Raw genomic sequence first — 25,829 nt, 5'->3', positions numbered from 1 at the left:
ATGAAATAAAATTATATTTTATGGCAAGACAAGAAAAATTTAAACATAAAAAAATTTTCTCTGCTCTTTGGTCCCCTCTTCCCACCTCTACTGTGCATTGTGTATCTGCATTATGCATCAACCAAACCTCTCCATTGGCAGGAATACCTGCTCAACAATAAAGAGCAACATTCTCCTAGCCCCAACAAGCCAACTCCTTACAAGATAACATTCCTTCTTAATCTTGTATGGGGCCACAATGACCCATGACCCACTACATGCTAGATTATATTAGCTGTCAATAATACGTCATTTAACATACAGCCCTCTGTCTCAAAAACTTATATAACTGTGCTTTCACCTGTAAAAGGCAGAACAGTTCTTGGAGCTTTCTGAGAGACTGTTCCTGGGTTATAACCCTCAACTTGGCACAAGTGGGCTTTCCTGGTGGCACAGTGGTTAAGAATCCAGCTTCCAATGCAGGGGACATGGGTTCAAGCCCTGGTCCGGGAAGATCCCACATGCCACGGAGCAACTAAGCCCGTGTGCCACAACTACTGAGCCTGCGCTCTAGTGTCCACGTGCCACAACTGCTGAAGCCCGCATGCCCAGAGTCCGTGCTCCGCAACAAGAGAAGCCACCACAATGAGAAGCCCATGTACCGCAACGAACCCCCCCCCACAACTCACCACAACCAGAGAAAGTCTGCACGCAACAACTAAAACCCAATGCAGCCAAAAATAAAGTATATAAATTTATTTAAAAAAAATTTGGCTCAAGTAAAATTTCCATTTCTTTCTTAGATCAAATGATTTTTTCATCAACAGGGACTAGTTGAATATATTGTGCTACATCTACACAATGGAGTACTGTGCAGAAATGAGGAATCTCTCTCTATATATACTAGTATTGAGTGATCTCCATAATTTATTAGTAAGTAAAAAAAGGTGGAAAAAAGTATGCTACCAGTTATCTAAGAAAAAGGGAGATATGGATAAATGTACATAAACTCTATTTTTAGAATAAAAAAACATTAAAAAATGTTTAAATCATTGCCTACAGGGCAGGAAGGGAGTACAGGTGAGAATAAGGATTTTTCCGTGTGCAGGAAGGAAGGAAGCTGTACAATCAATGAGGTTAAATAAAACCTTGAATTCCTGAATTTGAATTGGAAGTTAGAGTTCATGATGCTTTTTATTAAAAACCAAAAGGCCATATTTACCCAACTGTGTCCACAGAACAGGTTATAAAAACAATACAACTCAATAACAATTAGTACCACAAACATTCAGATTATGGTCTTTATATATCATTTCCCACTAAAGGAACCAGAGCACTTTGAATAAATGGCTAATTATAGGTATTGGGTAAGAAATGTACAAAGCCAGCCAACAAAGCAATCAAAGACTACTATGGCCATGTCAAAAGGACTCAAGAGTCAACGTGAATAAGCTCCCATTGGTCTACTATGGCCTACAATAACTGCAATGGATTATAACTCAAAAAATATGTTTAAAATCCTGGATTCACAATCATAGCTGTTCACTTTTAGGGTTTTTATCCAACAGGAATTTTTTTTAACAGTTAGGTGATTATCTAATTTTATTTTTCATTAGAATAACCATTCATTCAGTATTACTTATTGACCAGTTAATCCTTTTCTCACTGATATGTAATACCAATGTCATATATCAAATTCACATATACATACATATCTTTTCTGGGCTATTTATCTTGCTCCTTTATTTGTCCATCCTTGTGCTAATACTATCTGAATTACTATGACTTTATATATAACTTGTTATCTAGTGGACAAGCCCCTTCAGTCTTATATTCCTCCTCAAATTGTCTTGGATCCTGTAAATATTTTTCTACATAAATGTGAAAAATATTAGTATAGTAACCTCAGCAGAAAAACACAACTTATTTTTAAAAATCACCAGCAGTTCTACACTGGAAATATGAAAAAGATTAACTGAATAAGTGGGTAACTGAATAAATTTAACACTCAACTACAAGGTTATATAGGATTAAAAGTTATAAAGTAGTATTTATTATACCTGAATGTTATTACGTGGTTTCTTGGGGAAAATATATAAGGACTTCGAGTTTTTGAAATATGAATTTTCCCCTATACTTTTTTGGTAAGGACAAGAACTGAAAAAGAGAAATAATCTTTAATAATCTTGAATCCAGAACGAACAATTCTTGCTAATACATATTTTCCCACACATAAAAAGAAAGTCCCGTAACTTTCCCAGAAATTGCAACTTGAACTACATACTGAACTACTATCAAAACTCATGTGCATATTTGTAAGTTTTTAGTCATTGGGAGCCATGACATTTCTTTTCTCTGTATCACAAACTGTTACAAATACTTTCTTTTTACTATTAACACTGGAACAGAAGCCCTATTCTGTGACTGATTGGCATGCAGAAATGACAGGGACAGGAAATGGGAAACGGTTCAGGGTCTTGGAATTCCCCCGGCTGCCTAATTAAGTGGCTTGTTATTTGGAAGTTTTTGAAATATTTGCCTCCTGGAGTTCCCCTGAAAGAAGAAAACATCTGATTTCATTGACAAAGAGTGTCTTCACGGAACATAAACTAAAAAATTCTCTCTGCAATGCAGCAAATATTTACTGTGTTCACCGCACTGCTAGAGAGGGGGGAGAAAAACAGTCCCTGACTAGGAAAACCAAGATTTTGTATTTACAATTTTTCTATCAGTTAACTAGTTAAACATGTCATTGATACAGGGCTCCTCTGTGGTTCACGTATGATTTATATATACACACGTATATGAATGTATACACTCCATCCTAGTCACATTCAGGAAAAAAAAAGGGGGAGTGAAGCCTGGCCTGAAGCACCGAACCGTTGCTAGTGATGAGCTTCTGAAATTAGGACACTTTCGTCAGTGCATTCGCCTCCAGAACAGAAAAACAAAAGTTTAAAAATAAAAGATACAGTGGTTGATTATAAAATAGATATACTCCCCAAAAGACTATAAAATCAAAGCTTCAAAATTAATCCTCTGATGCTGTTCTGCTTTCCAACACTCGTCTTTTTTCCATTTTCACGGCCAGCTGTTTAAGATTGACATCACAAAGCTGCTGAGGAAAACGGTTACAACCGTTCACTTAACCGAAGCCGAAACGCCGCCGGGTTGACTCCGCCCCCGGACGACGCGGTCACCCACGCCGAGGGGAGGCCCCACTAGAGGAATCCGGCTGGGGCTAGACCCCAACCGGGTGACGCGGGGGAGACGCTCACCGCCCGCGCTGGGGCGTTTCCGCAGGCTTCCCGCGATTCAAAATCTACGGCTCACGCTTCGCCACGTCCCCCTCAGGAGAATGTCAGGAACGGCGAGGGAAGGAAACGTCAAAAGTGCTCACGCGGCGAAATTAAAGGTTGGAACGCCGAGGGGACGCCCGGCCCCGCCGCCCCCGCGGGCTAACAGACTGCGTACGGCCTAGCGCCCGCTTCGGGCCACTCTTCGCCTGCAGACGCCCCGGCGCCCTCGCGCGGCATGACGCGATCCCGGCCGGCGCGCTGTCGTCACTGTGCGTCGGCGTGGGCCCTGCGCGGGCGGGGGGCTTTGTGAGCACCGGAGCCGAGCCGTCTGGCTTCTTATTCTGTCGGCGTAGCAGCTCTCGGGGTTGTGGAGGATCCAGACTGCCGCGCCGTTCCCGCGTTTGCTACGCCGGCCCAGCGGTGAGTGCAGCTCCTTCCGGGCCCCGGCCGCGCGAGGCGGGTAGGGGCGCTCGGGCCGCGGGGGCCCGCTTCCCTGAGGCTGCAGTTGGGTGAGGGAAGACAGGGCCGGGAGCGGAGGCCGGGGGTCGCAGTGAGCTCTCTGTTCTCTTCACTCTCGCCGAGGCTGTTTAATTCGGAAGCTCCAGGTCCAAGACTTGCTGCCGAAAATAATTTTTTTTCAATTGACCTGTTTGCAAGTCTGCTCTGGCCGCCGCCCACTTCTCCGGCCCTTGGACTCTGACCAAGATGTTCGTCAAGTTTTTGCAGGGTTTTAAACTTAACCCTCGGTATTCCTTTGTTTAGTATGTTCAAACGGAGACAGTTGTGTGGCGGCAGATTCCCTGTATCAGATAGTTGCAACCGCGCTCTGCCGCTTTAGTGGTCTATTGTGTATTGTGAGAAATAGCTCCGGGAAATTAATAGGTAAATTCCATAGTTTCTCTTATTTTCCCTTGCAGTTTGTCTCCCGCCTTCAACCCCCAAAGCCACAGTTTGCCTAAAGAGGGCAAATCCACTGTACGATGCTTGTAGATAAAAATCTGTAAAGATAGGACACCAAGTTCTGGTGTAACGAAAGCATTCATGCAAGTAGTCACATTCCCAAGGCCAGTGTTTCACAAGCCATTACTGTATATTGTTTTCAAGTTGTTTTCTGTGGTTGTTGCTTTGGAATTGTGAGGGCATTGTAGAGTTGTAGGGTTTTATGGGTGGGTTCCTGATGCATTTACTCTCACTGGTCAGTTTGCCTAGTCCTGGAGAGACTTGACATTAAAAAATAACTTTACAGTCTATTATGCCATCTAAATAACTGCTGCACTGTTGCTGATGGGTGCAGTCTCTTTCACCACTAGTCCCCCTTTGCCTGTAGCAAACTGCCAGAGATATTATCCTTAAACTATTAAAAGTTGTCACCAGAAGAGGGGAGGAGACCAAGGCCAAAATATGTTTCTGTGTCCATCTGTCTTCAAAGTTGTGCATTAAAAAAAGTATTCTTAGTGCTACGGGGAGTATATTGCATTTATTTTGATTAAAAACTTTTCTAATTAGTTTTGTTGACAAATAGCTGGAATGAAGCTGTATTATCTAAAGTGTAAATCACTTTTAGAATTTACTGAATAAATTGAAAAGAATATAAATTGTATTCATCGTGAAAATAGTTTTCTAAAATAGCGTTTGTTTTTTCTTTTCAGATATACAGCCCTGAAGAGTCTACTTTTTCCCCCTCATTTTTTCCCCTGCAGTAATAAATCCTATTATGGAGACTCAGAAACTTTATAAAGGGATATAGTTTGAATTCTGTGGAGTGTAATTTTGTGTATGAATTATACTTTTAAAATATGAAGGGTTTTCAGAAAGAAGGCTAGTAGAGTTAATTACTGGTTTATTATGCATGAGCAGTAATTTTGTTGGTAATACAGTACCTTAGGCATTTGTGATAACACTAGAAAGGACAAGCTGTATCTTGATAAATTGATTTACCTTTAATTACAAAATGAATGATATTATAGATGCATGATTCTTAAATGAAAGACAAGTTATTTAATATTTTTGTAAGAAGTTTCAGCTGTGGAAATTTTATGGTTAACTAGTTTATGGAGAAAATACCTTCATTTGATCAAGTATACTAAAGTGGTAGGCAAAGTTAGGAAGAAAGACAACATAATAATGATGCTGCAGGAAATGGAAACAAATACAGACAATATTTAACAAAGAAGAGTTAGCAGTTTGTGAGTTTTAAGCAAAATTCATTTCATTTGACACTGTACGCAGTATAACTGGTTTAGGTTCAACAACACTTGTAGGTGTTGACATCTCCAAAAGTTGTTAGCTGAAGCTAGTTTAACCTTCTTAAGTAAATACTATGATGATAAACTTTGTGAAATTGGCCTTTAGATAATGTGACCATATGAAAACTTTAATTCTTCTTGTTTACTAGAATAAAAGAAGATTAAAAAAAAATGTTAAAGTGCTCATAGGGAAAGAAGCCCGCATATAGTTTTTTCCTCTTGTAGCATAGTCATTAATTGGCTTGATATCCCGGCTTTGTAGCTTGTAACCGAAAGCAAATTAAAGGCATAATTTAGGTATTCTATCCTTGTTTAGAATTTTTGGAATATAAACCTCCTTGAAAAGTCAAGGAGTCTTAGCATATTTTTGGAGGTGTGTCAACTTCTTTCAGGCTATTAGGTCAGTATTACGCCAAATAACGAGCAAATAACATTTGAGTTAATATAATCCCAGAAAGTATTAAATAGTATCTTCGTAATTTAGGAGAGATATTCATCCTACCTGAGTATCAACTCAGGTATAAATCCAGTAAAGAAGGTGTAGTGAATTTTCCATAAGTAGGGGCCTATCATTTGATTCTTTTTTATGGAAAAAATCTAATGTGAAGGGAAGAGAATTGTCATGTGAAGGGTTTTAGCAGTCAAAAAGTAAAATGACTCATGCACAAAACTACCTCCCAAAGACTTTTCCCAGATCCCTTGTATCAAAAAATTAAGAGTATGATGGAAGATAGCACGATCTTGTCAAATTGGACAATCGTCAACAAACAAAAAATGAAATACGACTTTTCATGTGAACTCTACCGAATGTCTACATATTCAACTTTCCCCGTTGGTGTTCCTGTCTCAGAAAGGAGTCTTGCTCGTGCTGGTTTTTATTACACTGGTGTGAATGACAAAGTCAAATGCTTTTGTTGTGGCCTGATGCTGGATAACTGGAAACAAGGAGACAATCCTATTGAAAAGCATAAACAACTGTATCCTAGCTGTAGCTTTATTCAGAATCTAGTTTCTGTTACTAGTCTGGAATCCACCTCTAAAAATGTTTCCTCTTCAATGAGAAACAATTTTACACATTCATTATTACCTACTTTGGAACATAGTAGCTCGTTCAGTGGTTCTTATTCCAACCTTTCACCAAACCCTGTTAATTCTAGAGCAGTTGAAGACTTTTCCCCAATGAGGACTAACCCCTACAGTTATGCCATGAGTACTGAAGAAGCGAGATTTCTTACTTACCAGATGTGGCCATTAACCTTTTTGTCACCATCAGAATTGGCAAGAGCTGGCTTTTATTATATAGGACCTGGAGATAGAGTAGCCTGCTTTGCCTGTGGTGGGACTCTAAGTAACTGGGAACCAAAGGATGATGCTGTGTCAGAACACCGGAGACATTTCCCCAACTGTCCATTTTTGGAAAATTCTCTGGAAACGCTGAGGTTTAGCATTTCAAATTTGAGCATGCAGACACATGCAGCTCGACTGAGAACATTTATGTACTGGCCTTCAACTGTACCAGTTCAGCCTGAGCAGCTTGCAAGTGCTGGTTTCTATTATGTGGGTAAGAAAATGTATAGCTATACATTTTATCTAGTTCATTTTGATTTATATATTAGGACACGTATGTATTCAGTTTTATTATTGTGTTTTCTTTAGGTCGCAATGATGATGTCAAATGCTTTTGTTGTGATGGTGGCTTAAGGTGTTGGGAATCTGGAGATGACCCATGGGTTGAACACGCCAAGTGGTTTCCAAGGTAATTGTTTTGAAAGGTATTTCTACACAAATTCTGTTCTTAAAAGGAGTAGGCATACTTGAATGATTAAGTTTACATTTCAATATAACAAAGCTTCTTTATACTATTAGGGAATTAGCCTTTTTAAAACACCAAATTGTAATGTTAATTGTTTTGGTACAAAATGTTGTAGAATGTTGTATGATTTCTTTTGTAAGCCATGTATTCAGGATATAATTTAACTTATTCTTGATGAGTCACAGTTATGGCCATACGTTTCATTTATGTTTTCCATTTTGCTTTAAAGAAGACTTAAGTATTATAAAAATATGTAAAATAGAACGAAAAGGAGATAAGTAAGAAAAAGATAAGAAGGAAAAAGGAAAATAAGGGACATGAAATGGATCTAGGAAAAGGATAAATACAAAAATGCATATAATAAAAGCTGATTGTACAATCAGTATTAAGTCTGATTATAATTGTAAATTATTTTTTCTCTGTACAATTTTATCTTGTCAAGGGAGATATGTCAAATATCTCCCTTTAGTCACTCTGTTTCTCCCACTATGTCCTATTTTTTACTATAGCCTAGAAAGAATTTAGAGGCAGTGCTGTTGATGGAAATAGAATTAGAAATTAATTCTGTCTTTGTTACTGAGTAGCTATGTGAACTTGGACAAGTCATGTGACACCTTTGATCCTTTCCTCATTTGTAAAATGAGGGAGTTGAAATAGATAATATGGTCTTTTAAAAAAATTGTAAAATGTACCTAACATAAAATTTGCCATTTTAACCATTTTTAAGTATACAGTTCTATGACATTAAGTACATTCACATTATTCCTCATTCATTACCACCATCTATTTCCAGACTTTTTTTAAATCTTCCCAGACTGAATCTTGTACTCATTTCATTAATTCCTCATCCCTCCGTCCCTGCAGCCCCTAGCAACCACCATTCTGCTTTCTGTCTCTATGAATTCGACCATGCTAGGTACTTTATATAAAAGTGGAATCACATCATGTAGGTAATGTTTTGACTGGTGAGTGCCTTTCACAATAATGAGGAATCTCTTGAACCTCTTTAATATTCATAATGTATCAAGATAAATTGTGACTTTTTAATTCTCAAAAGTGATACATATTTTGTTTACTTTAAATTATTATTGTAGGAAAAAAGCATGTTCCATTGTCAGAATTGTATTTTCTTTTCTTTTTATATTTTTGGCCCCACCACATGGCTTGCGGGATCTTAGTTCCCCAGCCAGGGTTGGAACCCAGGCCACAGCAGTGGAAGGGCCGAGTCCTAACCACTGGTCCACCAGAGAATTCCTGATTGTCAGAATTTTAAGTGATTTGATTGTGCTTGGCTCTATGAGAGTATGTACATATAATTTGAAATTTAATACTGTATTAAAAAGACAGAAACAGCTTTCCAATTCCAGTGTTTCAGTTGCTACATTTTGTCCTTTATAAAACAAAACCAAACAAAATCTTAGTTTACTTCTGTAATTTGTGTTTTGTTTTAGATGGTTAAGTAAGGGAAAAGGCCAGTGGTGCTTTTTGTAAGCAACAGATTTCAATTGTGGATAATCTTTAATCTCAGAAAATGAAAAACCAAAGTGGATAATCATTATCACTGTATTTTAACACAATTTATTCATTAATTAAATATTTATATGCCTACTGGATACTGTTTTATTTTATTTTTTCCCTCTTAACATTTTTAGTAATAATCATTTGGAAGAAGAGGTAATAGGGTTTACATTTCTATATACAAAGGAATTTCTGTTTTTCATCAGTATTGGTATTTACACAACAGTGTGGAATCAAATAAAAAACCAAGCCAAAGCAAAAGAAAGAAGAACCAAATTAAAGCGAAAGGCAAAAATTGTGGTACCATTGCATATGAGGTTGAAAGTGAAATGAATAGGCAGACAAATGCAGATTTTGCAGCAGACCAGGAAGAATACTGGGTTTCATTTCGATTGAGCATGATAATTCATGACAGTAACAGCATTGTCTGAAGGCAAGAGTCCTAGGAATAAGTAGTTGAAAGTAATGATGGGAAATCAGACATCATCATGAGGATCTTTTTTTCCTTTCTAATATCTTTTTTTTAAATTGAAATATGTGACACAATATTATATTAGTTTGAGGTGTACTACATGGTGATTTGATATTTGCATACATTATGAAATTGTTACCATGATAAGCCTAGTAACCATGTGTCCCCATACAGAGTTATTGCAATATTATGACCATATTCTTTATGCTGTATATTACATCCCCATGGCTTATTTATTTTATAACTCAGGTTTGTACCTGTTAATCCCTTTCACCTAATTCCCTATATCCCCCTGATCACTATTTTAGATGCTGGGAATATATCAGTGAATAAGACAGACAAAAATCTCTGTCCTCATAGAATTTATTGGAGAAGGGGGAAATACGGGGCAGCCAATGTTCATTATACTTCCTGTCTTTAGTCGTTATGAATATAAGTTAGTCAGTCCCAGGATAAAAATACTTTAGAACTATATTAAGATCATGAACAATGAAAAGCTGTATTCTCTGCATGATGAACTTGAGTCTTGAGCATGCTTACATGATCTCTACTAAATCTAACCATTTACCAGTTGAAGGACATTTGGGGCAATAATGAATAAAGGCACTCTAAACATTAGTAAACCTTTGTGAACATATGTTTTTGTTTTGCTTAGGTAAATGTTGTACTTAGGAGTGGGATTAGTGGGTTGGGTGGCAAGTTTTGTTTTCTATTGTAAGTTTAGAAGGAACTGCCAAATCATTTTCTGAAGTGGCTGTACCATTTTAAATTCCCACCAGGAATGTATGATACCTCTAAGAATTCCAGATTCTTAATGACACACGGTATTGTCAGTCTTTTTGATTTTAACCATTCTAATTGATGTGTAGTGGTATTTCACTGTGATTTTAATTAGCATTTCCTTAATGATTAATGATGGTGAGCTTCTTATTTGCCATCTATATACAGTTGTCCCTCAGTATCAGTGGGGGATTGGTTCCAGGACACTCCCAGGGATTCCCCTCAAGAAACCAAAATTCATGGATGCTCAAGTCCCTCATATGACATAGTACAGTCAGCCCTCTGTATCTGTGGGTTCTTCATCCTTGGAACTGTATTTTCTTTGATGAAGTGTCTCTTTTAAATTTTTTTTTTTTTCATTACTAAGTTCCGAGACTTTTCAATATATTCTGGATACAAGTCCTATATCAGATGTCTTTTGCAGCGTTTCAGTCTGTGGCTTGTCTTTCCTTTTCTTATTAGTGTATTTGATGAGCAGAAGTTTTTAATTTTGAAGATGTCAGTTTATCAATTTTATCTTTTATGGATTGTGCTGTTGGTCTCTTAGCTAAAAAATCTTTACCTAACCTAAGGACAGAAAGATTTTCTCCTAGGGTTTCCCTGGTGGTGCAGTGGATAAGAATCTGCCTGCCAGTGCAGGCGACACAGGTTCAATCCCTGGTCCAGGAAGATCCCACATGTATGAGCAGCTACGCCTGTGTGCCACAACTACTGAGCCTGTGCTCTAGAGCCCGTGAGCCGCAACTACTGCAGTCCCGTGCCTAGAGCCCGTGCTCCGCAACAAGAGAAGCCACTGCAGTGAGAAGCTCGTGCACCGCAACGAAGAGTAGCTCCGGCTTGCCGCAACTAGAGAAAGCCCGCATGCAGCAACGAAGACCCAACACAGCCAAAAATAAATAAATAAAATAAAAATTAGAGGAAAAAGAAAAGATTTTCTCCTGTGTTTTCTTCTAGAAGTTAAATTGACAGGTTTTGTATTTAGGCATATGATTCATTTTTAGTTTGTTTTTGTGTATACTATGGACATAAATCAAGGCTTGTTTTTTGCATATTTTATCAAGTTGTCTAGCACCGTTTGTTGAAAAAACAAAAGGGAAGAAACAGAAACATGTTATATGAACTTCCTGGAACACCATTGAGAAATTCTAGTAGTTTGAAAGCAAGTATTTGGGAAACACTGTCACATGTATAGATGAAAATACTTGATTCTCTATTTTTTAGAGAGAGGGTTTGTGTTAAGTATAATGGTAGAGTGGACAATGGAGATAGATTAGCAGATATTTTGTGAAAGATCACATTTTAGGAATAGCAAATTAAAGTTTCTGCTATGTTAAGTCCCCAAAGTAAATTATCTAGAACAGTATTTTTCAAGCCTTAGCTTGTGCTCCTTTGAGATCCAGACCTTTTTATTGTTGTGATTGTATTAATGCAATCAAACAAAATATCACAATGCATCAATGCATAGTAAGAATTTGTAATATTGTATGAGAGTTTTGTTCCTGTTAGATGTGTATATGTACTAGGTTGTGATGTAAAATGTTTGTACTTTGGGATACAATCAAATAATTTGAAAGCCACTTTTCTAGAGTAATCAGATTATATTTTTGTTATAAAAGAACTTAAAAATTTTTCCTCTTACGTTTTAGGTGTGAGTTCTTGATACGCATGAAAGGGCGGGAGTTTGTTGATGAGATTCAAGCTAGGTATCCTCATCTTCTTGAACAGGTAAATATGTTTTTATAATTGGCAACATTGAGTTCTCCTAGATAATAATTACAAATATGATTAGAAGTGACAATTACATCTGTTTTCTCAATTATAGTTACATGTTTTGTGTCCATCTTAATGGACATGTTTGTTCAGGGGCTTTTAAAAAATGACTCTTTTTTCCTTTTTTTTGAAAAATCACTCAACCTGCCACTGTACAAATTTGTGGTGGGGTTGGAGAAGAGCTTTAGTGTCTCCTCCGTATTTTTGAGAAAAACAAAATAACTTGTTAGCAGTTTGGAGTCTCTGAGAGTGATTCAGCTGAAATATGACTTTCTAAGTGGGATGAGAAACCATTAATACTTTTTCCTGTTTTCTTGAAACTAGAGAAATACTTGAATTCTAATTTGGAATTGGGTGATGTATAAGGAAATGTTTTATGATGATTAAAGTAAAACAGCAAATTGAAGTATGTTTTCAAAAGCGTGTATACAGTAATTAAGATAAACTTAATGTTGCTATGTTCAGGTTGTTTGAGATTTCTGATTTTATCTATTATTTTTTTCTACTGTTTCATAGCTATTGTCAACTTCAGATACTCCTGGAGATGAAAATGCTGATCCACCAAGTATGTATGAAAATATTCCAAATATAGGATAGGATTTTTTTGTCAGAATATTAAGAATGAAAGTATGTAAACAAAGGACTTCTGAGGTCATAGAAAAAAGTGCTAGAAAGTTAATAAATATTATGTATCTACTAAGATTCATGACATTTTTAGAGGATTCTTGGAAGTATTCTAGTTTTTGTTCTTAAAGTGCTGACATTCTCACTGGAGAGACAAGACAAGTGCAAAAGAAAAACAACTTCAGGGAATACCAAATGAGAAGAGCAAATAATAAGCCCTCCAAAGAGGAAATGTTTGTATAAGCTAGCATGTTTGGAAAGACCCAGTTCACATGGTTTGAAAATTGGGCTAGATATTAGGTATTTGCCAGGTATGTAGTAGTTTAGTGCAAGGATAGGAAATATGTCTTCTGGTTATAATTTAATTTTAGCCACATCTGGCATTTAGTGTATAGTGTTATTCAGGTCTCCTTTTTCCTTATTAACTTTCTGTCTGGATGATCTAGCCAGTCTTGAAAGTGGGATATTGAAGTCCCCTACTATTATTGTATTGCTCTCTATTTCTTCCTTTAGTTATGTTAATATTTGCTTTAAATGTTTAGATGCTTCAATGTTTATTGCATATAAATTTACAATTGTTTTGTGTACTTTTTGTTTTGTTTTGTTTTGTGTACTTTTAATGAGTTGACCCCTTCATCACTACATACAGTGATCTTTGTCTCTTGTCACTGATTTTGACTGAAAGTCTATTTTATTTTATGTAAGTATAACCATTCCTCATTACTTTTGATTACCATTTGCATAGAACACCTTTTATATCTTTTCATTTTCAACCTTTCTGTGTCCTTAAAGCTAAAATGATTCTTTTATAGGCAGCATACTGTTGGATCTAGTGGGTTTTTTTTAATCCATTCAGCCATTCTGTGTCTTTTGATTGGAGAATTTAGTACATTTACATTTAAAATAATTATTGGTATTGTAATTATTGATATATAAGGACTTTTTATTATGATTTTATTAATTGTTTTCTGACTTTTTTTAGTTCCTTCGTTCATTTCTTCCTCTTTTGCTCTCTTCCTTTCTGATTTATTTTCTGTAGTAGTGTGCTTTAATTTCTCTGTTGTATTTTCTGTATGTACTATAGGTTTTTTCTTTGTGTTTACCATGAAGCTTATGTAAAATATCTTAGATACAATAGTCTATTTTAAGCTGATAACAACTTACCTTCATTTACAAAAACTCTACAGTTTTACTTCTTCTCACCCCATGTTTTACACTATTGATGTCATACATTTTATATTCTGCATCCAGTAACAAGTTAATATAGTTATAGTTAATAATATTATTGTTTTGTGTTTTTTATTTTTGTGTTTTTTTCTATAAATATTTCTTTTTTCTTTTAATTTTTATTGGAGTATAGTTGGTTTACAATGTTGTGTTAGTTTCAGGTGTACAGCATAGTGATTCAGTTATACATATACATATATTCGTTCTTTTTCAGATTCTTTTCCCATATAGGTTATTGTAGAATATTGAGTAGAATTTCCTCTGTAAGTCCTTTTTGGTAATCTATTTTATATATAGTTATGTGTGTATGTTAATCCCAAGCTCCTAATTTATCCCTTCCCCCCACATTTCCCTTTTGGTAACCATAAGTTTGTTTCTGAAATCTGTGAGTCTGTTGCGTTTTGTAAATAAGTTCATTAAATCAGTTTTTAAAAAATTAGATTCCATATATGAGTGATACCATATGATATTTGTTTTTCTCTGACTTCTCTTAGTATGATAATCTCTAGGTCTATCTATGTTGCTGCAAATGGCATTATTTCGTTCTTTTTTATGGCTAATATTTCATTGTATATATGTACCACATTTTCTTTATCCATTCCTCTATCAGTGGATGTTTGGGTTGCTTCCATGTCTTGGCTATTGTAAACAGTGCTGCAGTGAACATTGGGGTGCATGTTTCTTTCCAAATTATGCTTTTCTCCAGATATATGCCCAGGAGTGGGATTACTGGATCTTATGGTAGTTCTGTTTTTTAGTTTTTTAAGAAACTTCCATACTATTCTCCATAGTGGTTATACCAATGTACATTTCCCACCAACAGCATAGGAGGGTTCCCTCTTCTCTACACCCTCTCCAGTGTTTATTGTTTGTAGACTTTGATAATGGCCATTCTGACTGGTGTGAGGTGATACCTCACTGTAGTTTTGATTTACATTTCTCTGATAATTAGTGATGATGAGCATCTTTTTATGTGCTTTTTGGCCATCTGTATGTCTTCTTTGGAGAAATGTCTATTTAGATCTTCTGCACATTTTTTGATTGAGTTGTTTTTTTTTGACATAGAGCTGCATGTGCTGTTTGTATATTTTGGGAAGTAAGCTCTTGTGGGTCGCATCATTTGCAAATATTTTCTCCCATTCTGTGAGTTGTCTTTTCATTTTGTTTATGGTTTCTTTTGCTGTGCAAAATATATTGTTGTTTTTTAACTTATGCTAGAGATACAGTATAGGGTGTTATGAATTTGACTACATATTTACCTTTACCAGTAAGTTTTATTTCATGTTGTTACTTAGCATCTCTTCATTTTAACTTGAAATCACTTTAGTATTTCTTCTAAGGCAGGTTTAGTGTTGATGAACTCCCTCAACTTCTGCTTGTCTGGAATGTTTTTATCTCTCCTTCATTTCTGAAGGACAGTTTTGCCAGTGTTCTTGGTTGGCATTTTTTTTTTTCTTTTAGCACTTTGATATATTAAGTCATTCTCTCCTGGCCTTCAAGGTTTCTGCAGAGAAATGTGCTGATAGCCTTAGGGGGTTCCTTTGTATATGAGGAGTCATTTTTTTCTTGCTGCTTTCAAAATGGTTTCTCTGTCTTTTAATATTTTGACTATAATGTGTCTTGGAGTAATCTTTGGGCTGATCTTACTTGAGGTTCCTTGAGCTTACTGTTTGTGGATATCCATATCTCTCCCAAGATTTAGGAGCTAAAGTTTTCAGCTATTATTTCTTTAAGCTTTCTTCCCTTTTTTCTGTCTTCTGGGATTCCCATGATTTGACTGTTTATTCATTTGGTTGTGTCCTATAATTCATGTAGGCTTCCTTCACTCTTTCATTCTCTTTTCCTTTTGTTCCTATAACTGGCTAATTTCAAATGATCTCCATTTGAGTTCTCTGATTCTTTCTTCTGCATTAGCAAGTCTGTTGTTGAAGTTCTCTATTGATGTTTTTCAGTTCTGTCCTGGTATTCTTCAGCTCCAGGTTTTCTGCTTGATTCTTTTTTGTGGTTTCTGTTTCTTGATTAAACTTCTGATTTTGTTCATGCATTGTTATATTCATTTCATTTAGTTGTTTATCTTTGTTCTCTTGAATTTTGTTGAGTTTTTTTAAGGTGACTCTATTGAGTTCATTGTCAGGCAAATCATAGATCTTCATTTCTTTGGGGTCAGTTCTGGATCTTTATTGGTTTCTTGTGATGGTGTCATATGTGCCTGATTTGTATGATATTTATATGTAGCCTTGCCTTGGTGTCTGTGCATTTGAGGGAGCAAACGCTGCTTGCAGTCTTTATTGACTGGTTTTGGCAGGTAAAGACCTTCTGCTTTCAGTCTTGATGGATACTGAGCTGTTTCTGGGTTTGTAGCTGGGACCATGGTCAGGGATTCAGGTGCCTGGTACAGGCCAGTCTTCTCAAAATGGCTCTCCTTGGTCTTGGAATACACTTGGGTTTCATAATCTTATACCTAAATCCCAAAGCCTCCCACAAAAGGCACTTTTGTCCTTGGATGGATTCTAAAATGTTGTTGCGTGGGGTACAAGTTGGGGGCAACTTAACCGGCAATCTTGCTATCATAGTTTCCTGCATCCTTCTTAAGGTATGTTCCTCACTTGGCTTCCTGGACACCACATTCTTTTTTGTTTTGTTTTGTTTTTTTTCAGTACGCAGGCCTCTCGCTGTTGTGGCCTCTCCCGTTGCGGAGCACAGGTTCCGGACGCGCAGGCTCACAGGCCCAGCCTCTCTGCGGCATGTGGGATCTTCCCGGACCAGGGCACGAACCCATATCTCTTGCACTGGCAGGCGGACTCTCAACCACTGTGCCACCAGGGAAGCCCTGGACACCACATTCTTGGTTTTCCCCTATTTCCCTGGTTGATCATGAACAATTTCCTTTGGTGGTTACTCCTTTTTCAAACCTCTAAATGATGGAGTACCTCTCAACATTCAACCCAAATGTATTTCTCCATTTCCTGAGCTGCCGACTGTTTAACTACCTGTTTAAATCTCTACTTGTTTATACTGGGTGTCTCAGAGTTAATATAACCAAAGCAAACATTTTCTCCCTGTCCTTCATCCTTCAAATTTGCTCTTTCTCTGGTCTTCCCAACTCAGTTAATGGCACTCACTTCCTAAGGTCAAAAGTTGACTTAAGTTAGACATCATCCCTGATTCCTCCTTTTACTTGGTATATTTAATCTGTTAGAAGTCCTTCCATCTCTGCCTTTATAATATGTCCCAAATCTTACCACTTCTCTCCATCTCCACCACTATTAGCCTGATTCAAGCTGCCATGAGTGCCATAACGTCATTTTATGACTTTTTGTCATAAAATCCTAACAGGGCTCCCTGATTCCATTTTACCTCATTAAAATTTATCACAGAGCTGCCAGAATCATCTTTTGAAAAAACAAATCAGGTTTTATCAGTACCCTACTTAAAACCCTCCTAGAATATTGTAGCAAACTTAGAATAAAATATAAATTCCTCAAAAGGCTCTACATCATCCAGGCATCACCCTCATTTCTGACTTTGGATCACCTTTTTGTTTCTTAAATATATCAAGCTTTTCTCTTGACTTGAGGCTTTTATACTTGCTGTTCTCTTTGCCTGAAAGACTTCTTTCAGATATTCCCATAGCTCACTCCTTATCTTTCAGGTGTTTGTTCTGGCGTGTTCTCTCTTCAGACAGGGTTTCCACATATGTTTGAGCAAGGGAGCACATGCACATTGTATATTTATTTTTATTATAAAACAGTTTTCCAGCAGGTGGCAGTAAAGTGTCTTGAAGAATTATGTCATTTTGTAATTTTCACAGAAGTGCCATATTGGCTAACATTGACCCTGTTCTCAGAAAATGCTTCTCTGATCACACTCATCTATCCACCTTTCTAGGTCTTGTCCATCCTTTAAGTTCAAACTCTAATGCCATCTTTTCCATGAAGTTTTTGTTGATTTCCCCCACTTTTCTAGCTGAATTAAGATAATTTTTCACTTCTAAATTTGTGTAGCATCTCAGTTTCCAAAATTGACTGTACATCAGAATCATTTGAGGAATATTTAGAATATTCCTATGCCCCATCCCGAAGAGTCTCTAATTAAGTAGATCTAGGATGTGGGAAGTGGTATTTTTTAAAAGTACAGCCTATTACTACACTCTCATTTGATGCTTATCAGGTTCAAACGTTTGTTGGAGTTATAGGTAGTTGGTGTATATAGCTCATCTCCCTTACCAGGATATAATCTGTACTAGAGTAAAGACTGTATCATAGTCATTATTCTCTGTATTTTTATATTTATGGAATTTATACAAATACATGTCTTTTAAACTAGTTGTTCATTTTGGACCTGGAGAAAGTTCTTCAGATGATGCAGTCATCATGAATACACCTGTGGTTAAAGCTGCCTTGGAAATGGGCTTTAGTAGAAGCCTGGTAAAGCAGACAATTCAGAGTAAAATCCTAACAACTGGAGAGAATTACAGAACAGTTAATGATATTGTGTCAGCACTTCTTAATGCTGAAGATGAAAAAAGAGAAGAAGAGAAGGAAAGACAAACTGAAGAAACAGCATCAGGTATTTGGGAATGTTAGTCACCTGCGTTACTTCCATTGAGGGCTCATAGGACTGTCTCACATGTTGCAGGACAGTGAGCATCCCCCGTCTGTCCACTAACTGCTAGTGACAGCCACCAGTCATTTCCAGCCTCACATCCCCTTCACTGTGGGTAATGTATCACCCTAGTCGAGAAGCACTGACTACAGTTGTTTTTGTTTTTGTTTTTTTGAATGCTTATTTTCCAAGAAGATTGCTGATTTATGCTAATCAGAGGATTTTAGCATAATTCCTTTCTTGAGCTATATTGCATTTCTTCCTCATACATTAACAAATTTAAACTATTTTGAAAAAGCAAGATTTTATAGTTGGGTGCCTGTCTTGTTTCTACTTTTTTTTTTTTTTTAAGTTCCTTCAAATCATATTCTTAACATGGTGTTTGACTGTCTAATCCTTGCTTAGTGATCCTTATGCAAAAAATAGAACCCATGATGAAATCCTAGGCTTTGATGAGAAGCACCTGCCCAGTCCAAAGATAGTAGAGAACTGATTTTGGTATTCATCCAGTTTTATGTTAAGCCTCAGACTCCCAAAACAAGTCTTTTGAGTAATCATTCCTTTAATAAATGTTAATTGAGGATGAGCACCTGTGCCAAATAATGTGCTTGCTATTCATGGTGCTTGCTTTCAAGGAGCTTATAGACTAGCTGTGGAAACTAGTATGCAGAAGATAGGGTTAAAGGACCAGCAGAGGTGAAGGTTGCATATATAGTGTAAATTGGGGCATTTGGGTTGGAAGACACTTTCTCAGTTTAAGCTTTTAAGTAATGTTAGGAATAGTTTGAGAACCTCATTGTTTGGCCATGTTACACAGTGTTTGAAGTCTGATTTGTAGTTGAGACAGGTTTGTGTTTAAACCCTGGCTCTGTCAGTTACCAGGTTGGCAATTAACTTAACCAGACCTCAGTTTTTCTCATCTGTAAAATGGGGATGATAACAGTACCAATTGCATGGAGCAGCTATAGGAATCAAATGAGATGTTACAAGTAAAACAGTTTAGCACAGTGCCTAGAACATCAAAAAAAAATTTTAAGTAGATTTATTTGGGAAATGGGAAGGGCTTCGTGAAAGAAAGGGCCTGAGGAAAGTGAAAAGATTTTAAGATTGTTAACCAGTAATAAAACACAGGTTAAATGAAATCACTCTAATAAAACTGGTCACCATAGTTTTGTGACTTTCTTATTCTTCGTAAGGTTCAACGAATAGTCTTAAATTATGGATTTTTTGTTGTTTGTTTTGTTTTGTTTTTGGCCAAGTGGCATGTGGGATCTTAGTTTCCTGACCAGGGATCGAACCACGCCCCCTGCAGTGGAAGTGCAGAATCTTAACCACTGGACTGCCAGCGAAGTCCCTTGAATTATGGATTTGAAATTGTTTCTTAATAAGCAAACAAGTCAGAAAAGGAATAGGGAGGAAGAATTTAGGTTACTAATAAGAGAAGATCATTGAGACACCTGACTACATCTAGACTAGAATGGGAAGTAAGCAAAGCCAGGAGACAACTCTTGTGTTAGTAGTTGGGAATGACATGGAGATTGAAGAACAGATGTTAGTAGTGAGGTGAATTAGTAAGGTAGAAGGATATAAGTTGTGGTCAGAGAAGGGAATTCCATAATTTTGAGATGAATAGAGCGTTTGACTTCTAGAAAGAAGTAAAAGGTGAAGGAAATGGTCTTTTTTTTTCCCGGAACTTTACAATAGACTTCTTTTTTATTTCTCATTAAACTTGTAAATATGGAAATGTACTTTTTTTTTTAAGGTTGAAAGCAGGCAATTAAATATTATGGTCAACAGAAGAGGAACTTTTTGAAAAACACTGTAGGAATTTATGCCCATATTCCATAAATGTAGGAAATTTAACAATGGATTTCGTGCTTTTTAAAAAAGATTAGGCTTGATTCATACGGAGTCTTTTTTAATTGCTATAAACCTAGACCTTTATTATTTTTTATTTTATTTTTTTCTGCGGTACGCGGGCCTCTCCCTGCTGTGGCCTCTCCTGCTGCAGTGCACAGGCTCTGGACACGCAATCTCAGCGGCCATGGCTCACGGGCCTAGCCGCTTCACGACATGTGGGATCTTCCCGGAACAGGGCACAAACCCGTGTCCCCTGCATCAGCAGGCGGACTCTCAACCACTGCGCCACCAGGGAAGCCCAAACCTAGACCTTTATAAGACAATATTGGTAGCTAATTATGTGCCAGATATTGTGATAAGTACTTCACATGTATCTCATTTAATCCTTACAACTCTTTGAGAAAGGTACTATTATTATCTGCATTTTACAGATGAGGAAACTGAGGTGTATGGAGGTTAGGGCACATAGCTAGTAAGTGGCTAAGCCAGTGTGGAGCTCTAGGTCTGTCCTAACTCTACAGCTCAAAGTCTTCAACACTGCTTACTGCTTCTTAAACATGGAGTTGAAGACACTAATCTAGGAGACCTGATTCTATAACTGATTCTTTCTGTGACCTTGGATAGGTCACAGTTAATGATATTGTGAGTCTGTCTCTCCCTATCTGAAAATGAGAAGCAGTCATACCTGCCTTGTTTAATTGATAGGATCTTTTTATCAAAGGAGACAATTCATATGAAAATGCTCATAAAAGTAAAGTGATATAATGCAAAGAGAAGTCAGTAGTAATTCCATGGGGGCAAAGTACAGAGGTTGCAAATTTATACTGCCCTCTAAAATTCTCTGCTTACTCTCAGCAGGATAAAGCAGGGTTCTAAGACAGGTAAATATATAGACTTTAATAAGTTAAAAAAACAGAGACCATGTGTGTACTTATATATAATATGCCTTAGCTAAATCTTCTGAAAGTTTTCCAAGTGACAGACATTAAACTGCAGAGGAGTAATTTTGTCCTTCTTTTTCCAGCTCCTATTTATTTAGTGTCTGAATTGTTCATAGGGTTGGTTGTTAGTATATGAGTGTAGTTGGAGCAGTTTATAATCTAATGGATTTTTCTTTCTTTTTTCTAACATGAAGATGATTTGTCCTTGATTCGGAGGAATAGAATGGCTCTCTTTCAACAGTTGACATGTGTGCTTCCTATCCTGGATAATCTTTTAAAGGCCAATGTAATTAATAAACAGGAACATGATATTATTAAACAAAAAACACAGATACCTTTGCAAGCAAGAGAACTGATTGATACCATTTTAGTTAAAGGAAATGGTGCTGCCAACATCTTCAAGAACTGTCTTCAAGAAATTGACTCTACATTATATAAGAACTTATTTGGTGAGTTTGTTGGTAAAGTTATTTTAGAAATTCTTGGGATTATGTTCATCTTTGTGTTTGACAAAACGAATCCAATTAGCAAACTATACATTTAACTTGTTCTAAAAAGTGAAGTCTTTTATTACCCAAGTAGCATGGCTAAATAATTTCTGATGATAAATAGCTAGAATCTGTGTTGTTCAGGATACAGTAGGTGAAAAATAATAGGTAGTAGATGAAGCAGTCTTGTATTTGGTAGAGTGATGCCTTAAAAAAAATTTTTTTAATTGAGATATAGTTGATTTACAATATTAAATAAGTTCCAGTTGTACAGCACAGTGATTCAAAATTTTTGTAGATTATACTCTGTTTATAGTCATTATAAAATATTGGCTATATTCCCTGTGCTGTACCATAAATCCTTGTAGCTTGTTTATTTTATACATAGTAGTTTGAACCCCTTAGTCTCCCTATCCTTATCTTCCCCTCAACTTCCCTCTCCCCACTGGTAACCACTAGTTTGTTCCTTATATCTTTGTCTTTATCTTATTTGTTATATTCACTAGTTTTATTTTTTAGATTCCACATACAAGTGATAAAATAGAGTATATGTCTTTCTCTGTCTTATTTCACTAAGCACAATACACTCCAGGTCCATCCATGTTGTTGCACATGACAAAATTTCATTTTTTTATTAAAAAAATATTTTTAATGAGTTATTAGAGTGATATCTTTGTTATGTTTTTCTTTCTTCAGTGGAAAAGAATATGAAGTATATTCCAACAGAAGATGTTTCAGGTAAAACAAAATTAAGACTTAGGACCAATATGAAATATTACCCTTTCATTTTTTTTAATGGAAGTTTCTGTTGTTACTAGGTCTGTCACTGGAAGAACAATTGAGAAGGTTGCAAGAAGAAAGAACTTGTAAAGTGTGTATGGACAAAGAAGTTTCTATTGTATTCATTCCTTGTGGTCATCTGGTAGTATGCCAGGAATGTGCCCCTTCTCTAAGAAAATGCCCTATTTGCAGGGGTATAATTAAGGGTACTGTTCGTACATTTCTCTCATAAAAGAAAAATAGGCTATATGTTGCCTACATATAAAAGTATTTAAAATACTGTTTGAACATTTGAAGCTATCTGAAGTAAAAAAGGAATTATTGGTTCTTTAATTAGTAACATTTTTGTTCTACTCTGCTTTCTTTGGTACTAGTAATCTTGTTTCCAAAAGAATACCATATATAATATTTAATCTTAACCTCTGTTTATATGAAAGGTAAGATTTATGTTTGAGCTATATTACTGTACATGTATGAACACAGGAGGAGTTAAAGGAGCAATCTTAATGCTATTATGTATCATTTTAGGAGTGACTAGGTTTGGTATTCTTTCTGAAAGCTTTGAGTACTACTTTAGAATGTAGTTGAAAGAAATGGAAACCAGGAGCTCTGGAGTTTATCACAGTTATATTGCCAAATTCTCATTGGTGTTTTTTCAGTTGTGTTGTAAAATAAGGATTTTTCTCTTACAGGTAAAAAAGCTTTTCCCTAATTTGTGAGAAACATCTTAATAAAGGTCTTTAAAAAGACTACATCATCGATTTTTTTCCTCTGATTTAAAAAGTAATTTCTGTAAGCCTTCACAGGGTTATATAAGGATGAGATAATGTACATAAGCATAGTATCTGTCACATTGTAAGCACTTCAGATGCTAGTTATTAAGTTAAAAAATTGAATTCATGAAACATTACCATGAAGTGTTTTTTTAATAGTAATGGGATTTATGAGAATTTCCTTTAGATGGTAATATCTGTCTAGTTGCTTTGTATATTATAGATATTATTTGAATTAAAAATCCATATCAAAAATTATTAACAAATAGAATTATGTAAATCTTCATTGGAATTTAAAAAAATAGTTTAATCATTTTGTTGTTGAGTAAGTGTTGGTGGGATGAGGAGGTGGAATATAGGCAATGGTAAGTATCTTTTTTTGGGTCCAGTCATATTTGACCTTTCCCAGGTCTGGGTCTATGGCAGACATCTGAGGCCAGGTGGAAAGGAGGTCTAATATTAAAAACTCTTCTTATCCTAAAACTCCTTTAGATCCCTTTAAATAGAGAATATAGTAGGAAGAAAGAAAATTTATCCTTTTTTTTTTTTTTTTTTCCCCCACAGAGCATAGGTGCTCTTTAATGACGGTTAAATAAAAATAGGCAGGAGTTCTATAGAAAACAGTATCCATAAGGCCCTGGCATGCATCCCAAGGGCCATGGGGGTGGGTCCTGTGCCACCCTGGCCGCAGCATGGCCCCTTTCTTCTGTGACTTGTGGGACGCTCACCACTTTTGGCCTGGGCCTGGGTCCCCAGAAAGCCCGAATCCTCTGCTGGGCAGAGAGCTGCCCTGCAGGCTCCACGAAACTTCCATGGGCCCAGGCCTGGCCTTATGAGAAGTCTGAGGCTCTGTGTCTGTCAGGGAGCTGCAGCAAGTTTTCCATGATGCAGGAGAGGTCCTGGCTGATGGGGGTGTGTGTGGCAAAGCCAGGAGCAGGTGTGCTTGTGAAAGTCTGGGGCCCACCAGCTGGACTCTTGCTTTGTTTCCATCCTGATGTGTTGATGCATTTATTTAAGTCCAAATGCATATGTCTTGGTGCAAGACCTTATGTCAGTGAGAGAAAGTTTCTCCCTGCCATCATAGAGGGAATCAAATCATTTTTGACACTGGTATTTAATAAAACCTATATTGAGGATTCACTGTGTACCAGGCACAGGGCTACTAGATTCTTTTAATAATTAAGATGTGTTGTTAGCTGAATTGTGTCCCCCAAATTTGTATGTTAAAGTCCTAATCCTGAGTATCCCAAAATGTGACTGTATTTCAAGATTGGGCATTTAAAGAGGTAATTAAGGTAAAATGAGACCATGTGAGCCCTAATCCAGTACTGTATGACTGGTATCCTTATAAGAAGAGATTAGGGCACAGACACACCCAGGCAGTGGACCATGTGAAGATACCTGAGGAAGACGGTCATCAGCAAGCCAAGGTAAGGACTTCCCTGGTGGCACAGTGGTTAAGAATCCGCCTGCTAATGCAGGGGATATGGGTTCGATCCCTGGTCTGGGAGCATCCCACATGCTGCAGAGCAACTAAGCCTGTGCACCACAACTACTGAGCCTGCACTCTAGAGCCAGCGAGCCCCGACTACTGAGCCTGCGTGCCACGACTACTGAAGCCCGCGCACCTAGAGCCGTCTGTGCTCTGCGACGAGAAGCCACCACGAGAAGCCCATGCACTGCATTGAAGAGTGGCCCCCGTTTGCGGCAACTAGAGAAAGCCTGCACACAGCAACGAAGACCCAACATAGCCAAAAATAAAAATAATTAATTTAAAAAAATCTTGGGGAAAAAAAAAAGCCAAGGTAAAAAAGCTTCAAAAGAAACCACGTCTTCCAACATCTTGATTTCAGACTTCCAGCCACCAGAACTCTGAAAAAATAAATTTCTGTCGTTTAAGCCACCCAGACTTAGTACTTTGAATGGCAGCCCTAGCAAACTAATACAAGGTGCTAAATAATTCAAAGCACGTTAGCTATAATCCTTTTGTTTGGCTGTACCCTGCAGGCCTGCAAGCCCTTTACTTGCCCCACCTGTAGACAAAGACCGAAGAAAAAGCCCAAAGTCAGTGACAGAGACATCAACGGTTTAATGCAGGGGTCCCCAACCCCCAGGCCACAGACTGGTACTGCTCTGTGGTCCATTAGGAACTGGGCCACACAGCAGGAGGTGAGCGGCGGGCGAGCGACGGAAGCTTCATCTGTATTTACAGCCACTCCCCATCGCTTGCATTACTGCTTGAGCTCCACCTCCTGTCGGATCAGTGGCAGCACTAGATTCTCATAGGAGCATGAACCCTATTGTGAACTGTGCATGCAAGGGATTTAGGTTGTGTGCTCCACATGATAATCTAATGCCTGATGATCTGAGGTGGTGATGCTAGTGCTGGGGAGTGGCTGCAGATGCAGATCATCATTAGCAGAGAGCTTTGCATACAGACCATAATAAATCAGCTGCTTGCAGACTCATATCAAAACTCTATCAGTGAGTGGCAAGTGAAAACAAGCTGAGGGATCCCACTGATTCTGCATTATGGTGAGTTGTATAATTATTTCATTATATGTTACAATGTAATAGTAATAGAAATAAAGTACACAATAAATGTGCTTGAATCATCCCCAAACCGTCCCTCCCCCCACCCCCGGTCCATGGAA

At 37.2% G+C, this 25,829-nt stretch overlaps 1 protein-coding gene across 1 annotated transcript; it reads left to right on the top strand.

The window, feature by feature from the left end:
* The first annotated feature begins 1,866 nt into the window (after window positions 1-1,866).
* On the top strand, window positions 1,867-23,405 carry BIRC2 (baculoviral IAP repeat containing 2). The gene is made up of 9 exons (XM_060018047.1): window positions 1,867-3,698; window positions 4,928-7,085; window positions 7,181-7,280; window positions 11,754-11,832; window positions 12,394-12,442; window positions 18,055-18,297; window positions 21,329-21,583; window positions 22,319-22,360; window positions 22,441-23,405. The coding sequence occupies exons 2-9, from the start codon at window positions 6,185-6,187 to the stop codon at window positions 22,632-22,634; spliced, it is 1,863 nt and encodes a 620-aa protein (XP_059874030.1). The 5' UTR covers window positions 1,867-3,698; window positions 4,928-6,184; the 3' UTR covers window positions 22,635-23,405.
* Window positions 23,406-25,829: the final 2,424 nt, after the last annotated feature.

Source organism: Delphinus delphis, chromosome 8 (genome assembly GCF_949987515.2).
Source record: "Delphinus delphis chromosome 8, mDelDel1.2, whole genome shotgun sequence".
Lineage (NCBI taxonomy): Eukaryota > Metazoa > Chordata > Mammalia > Artiodactyla > Delphinidae > Delphinus > Delphinus delphis.
The sequence above is the reverse complement of the archived record's forward strand: the minus strand, read 5'-3'. Positions and strand labels throughout refer to the sequence as shown.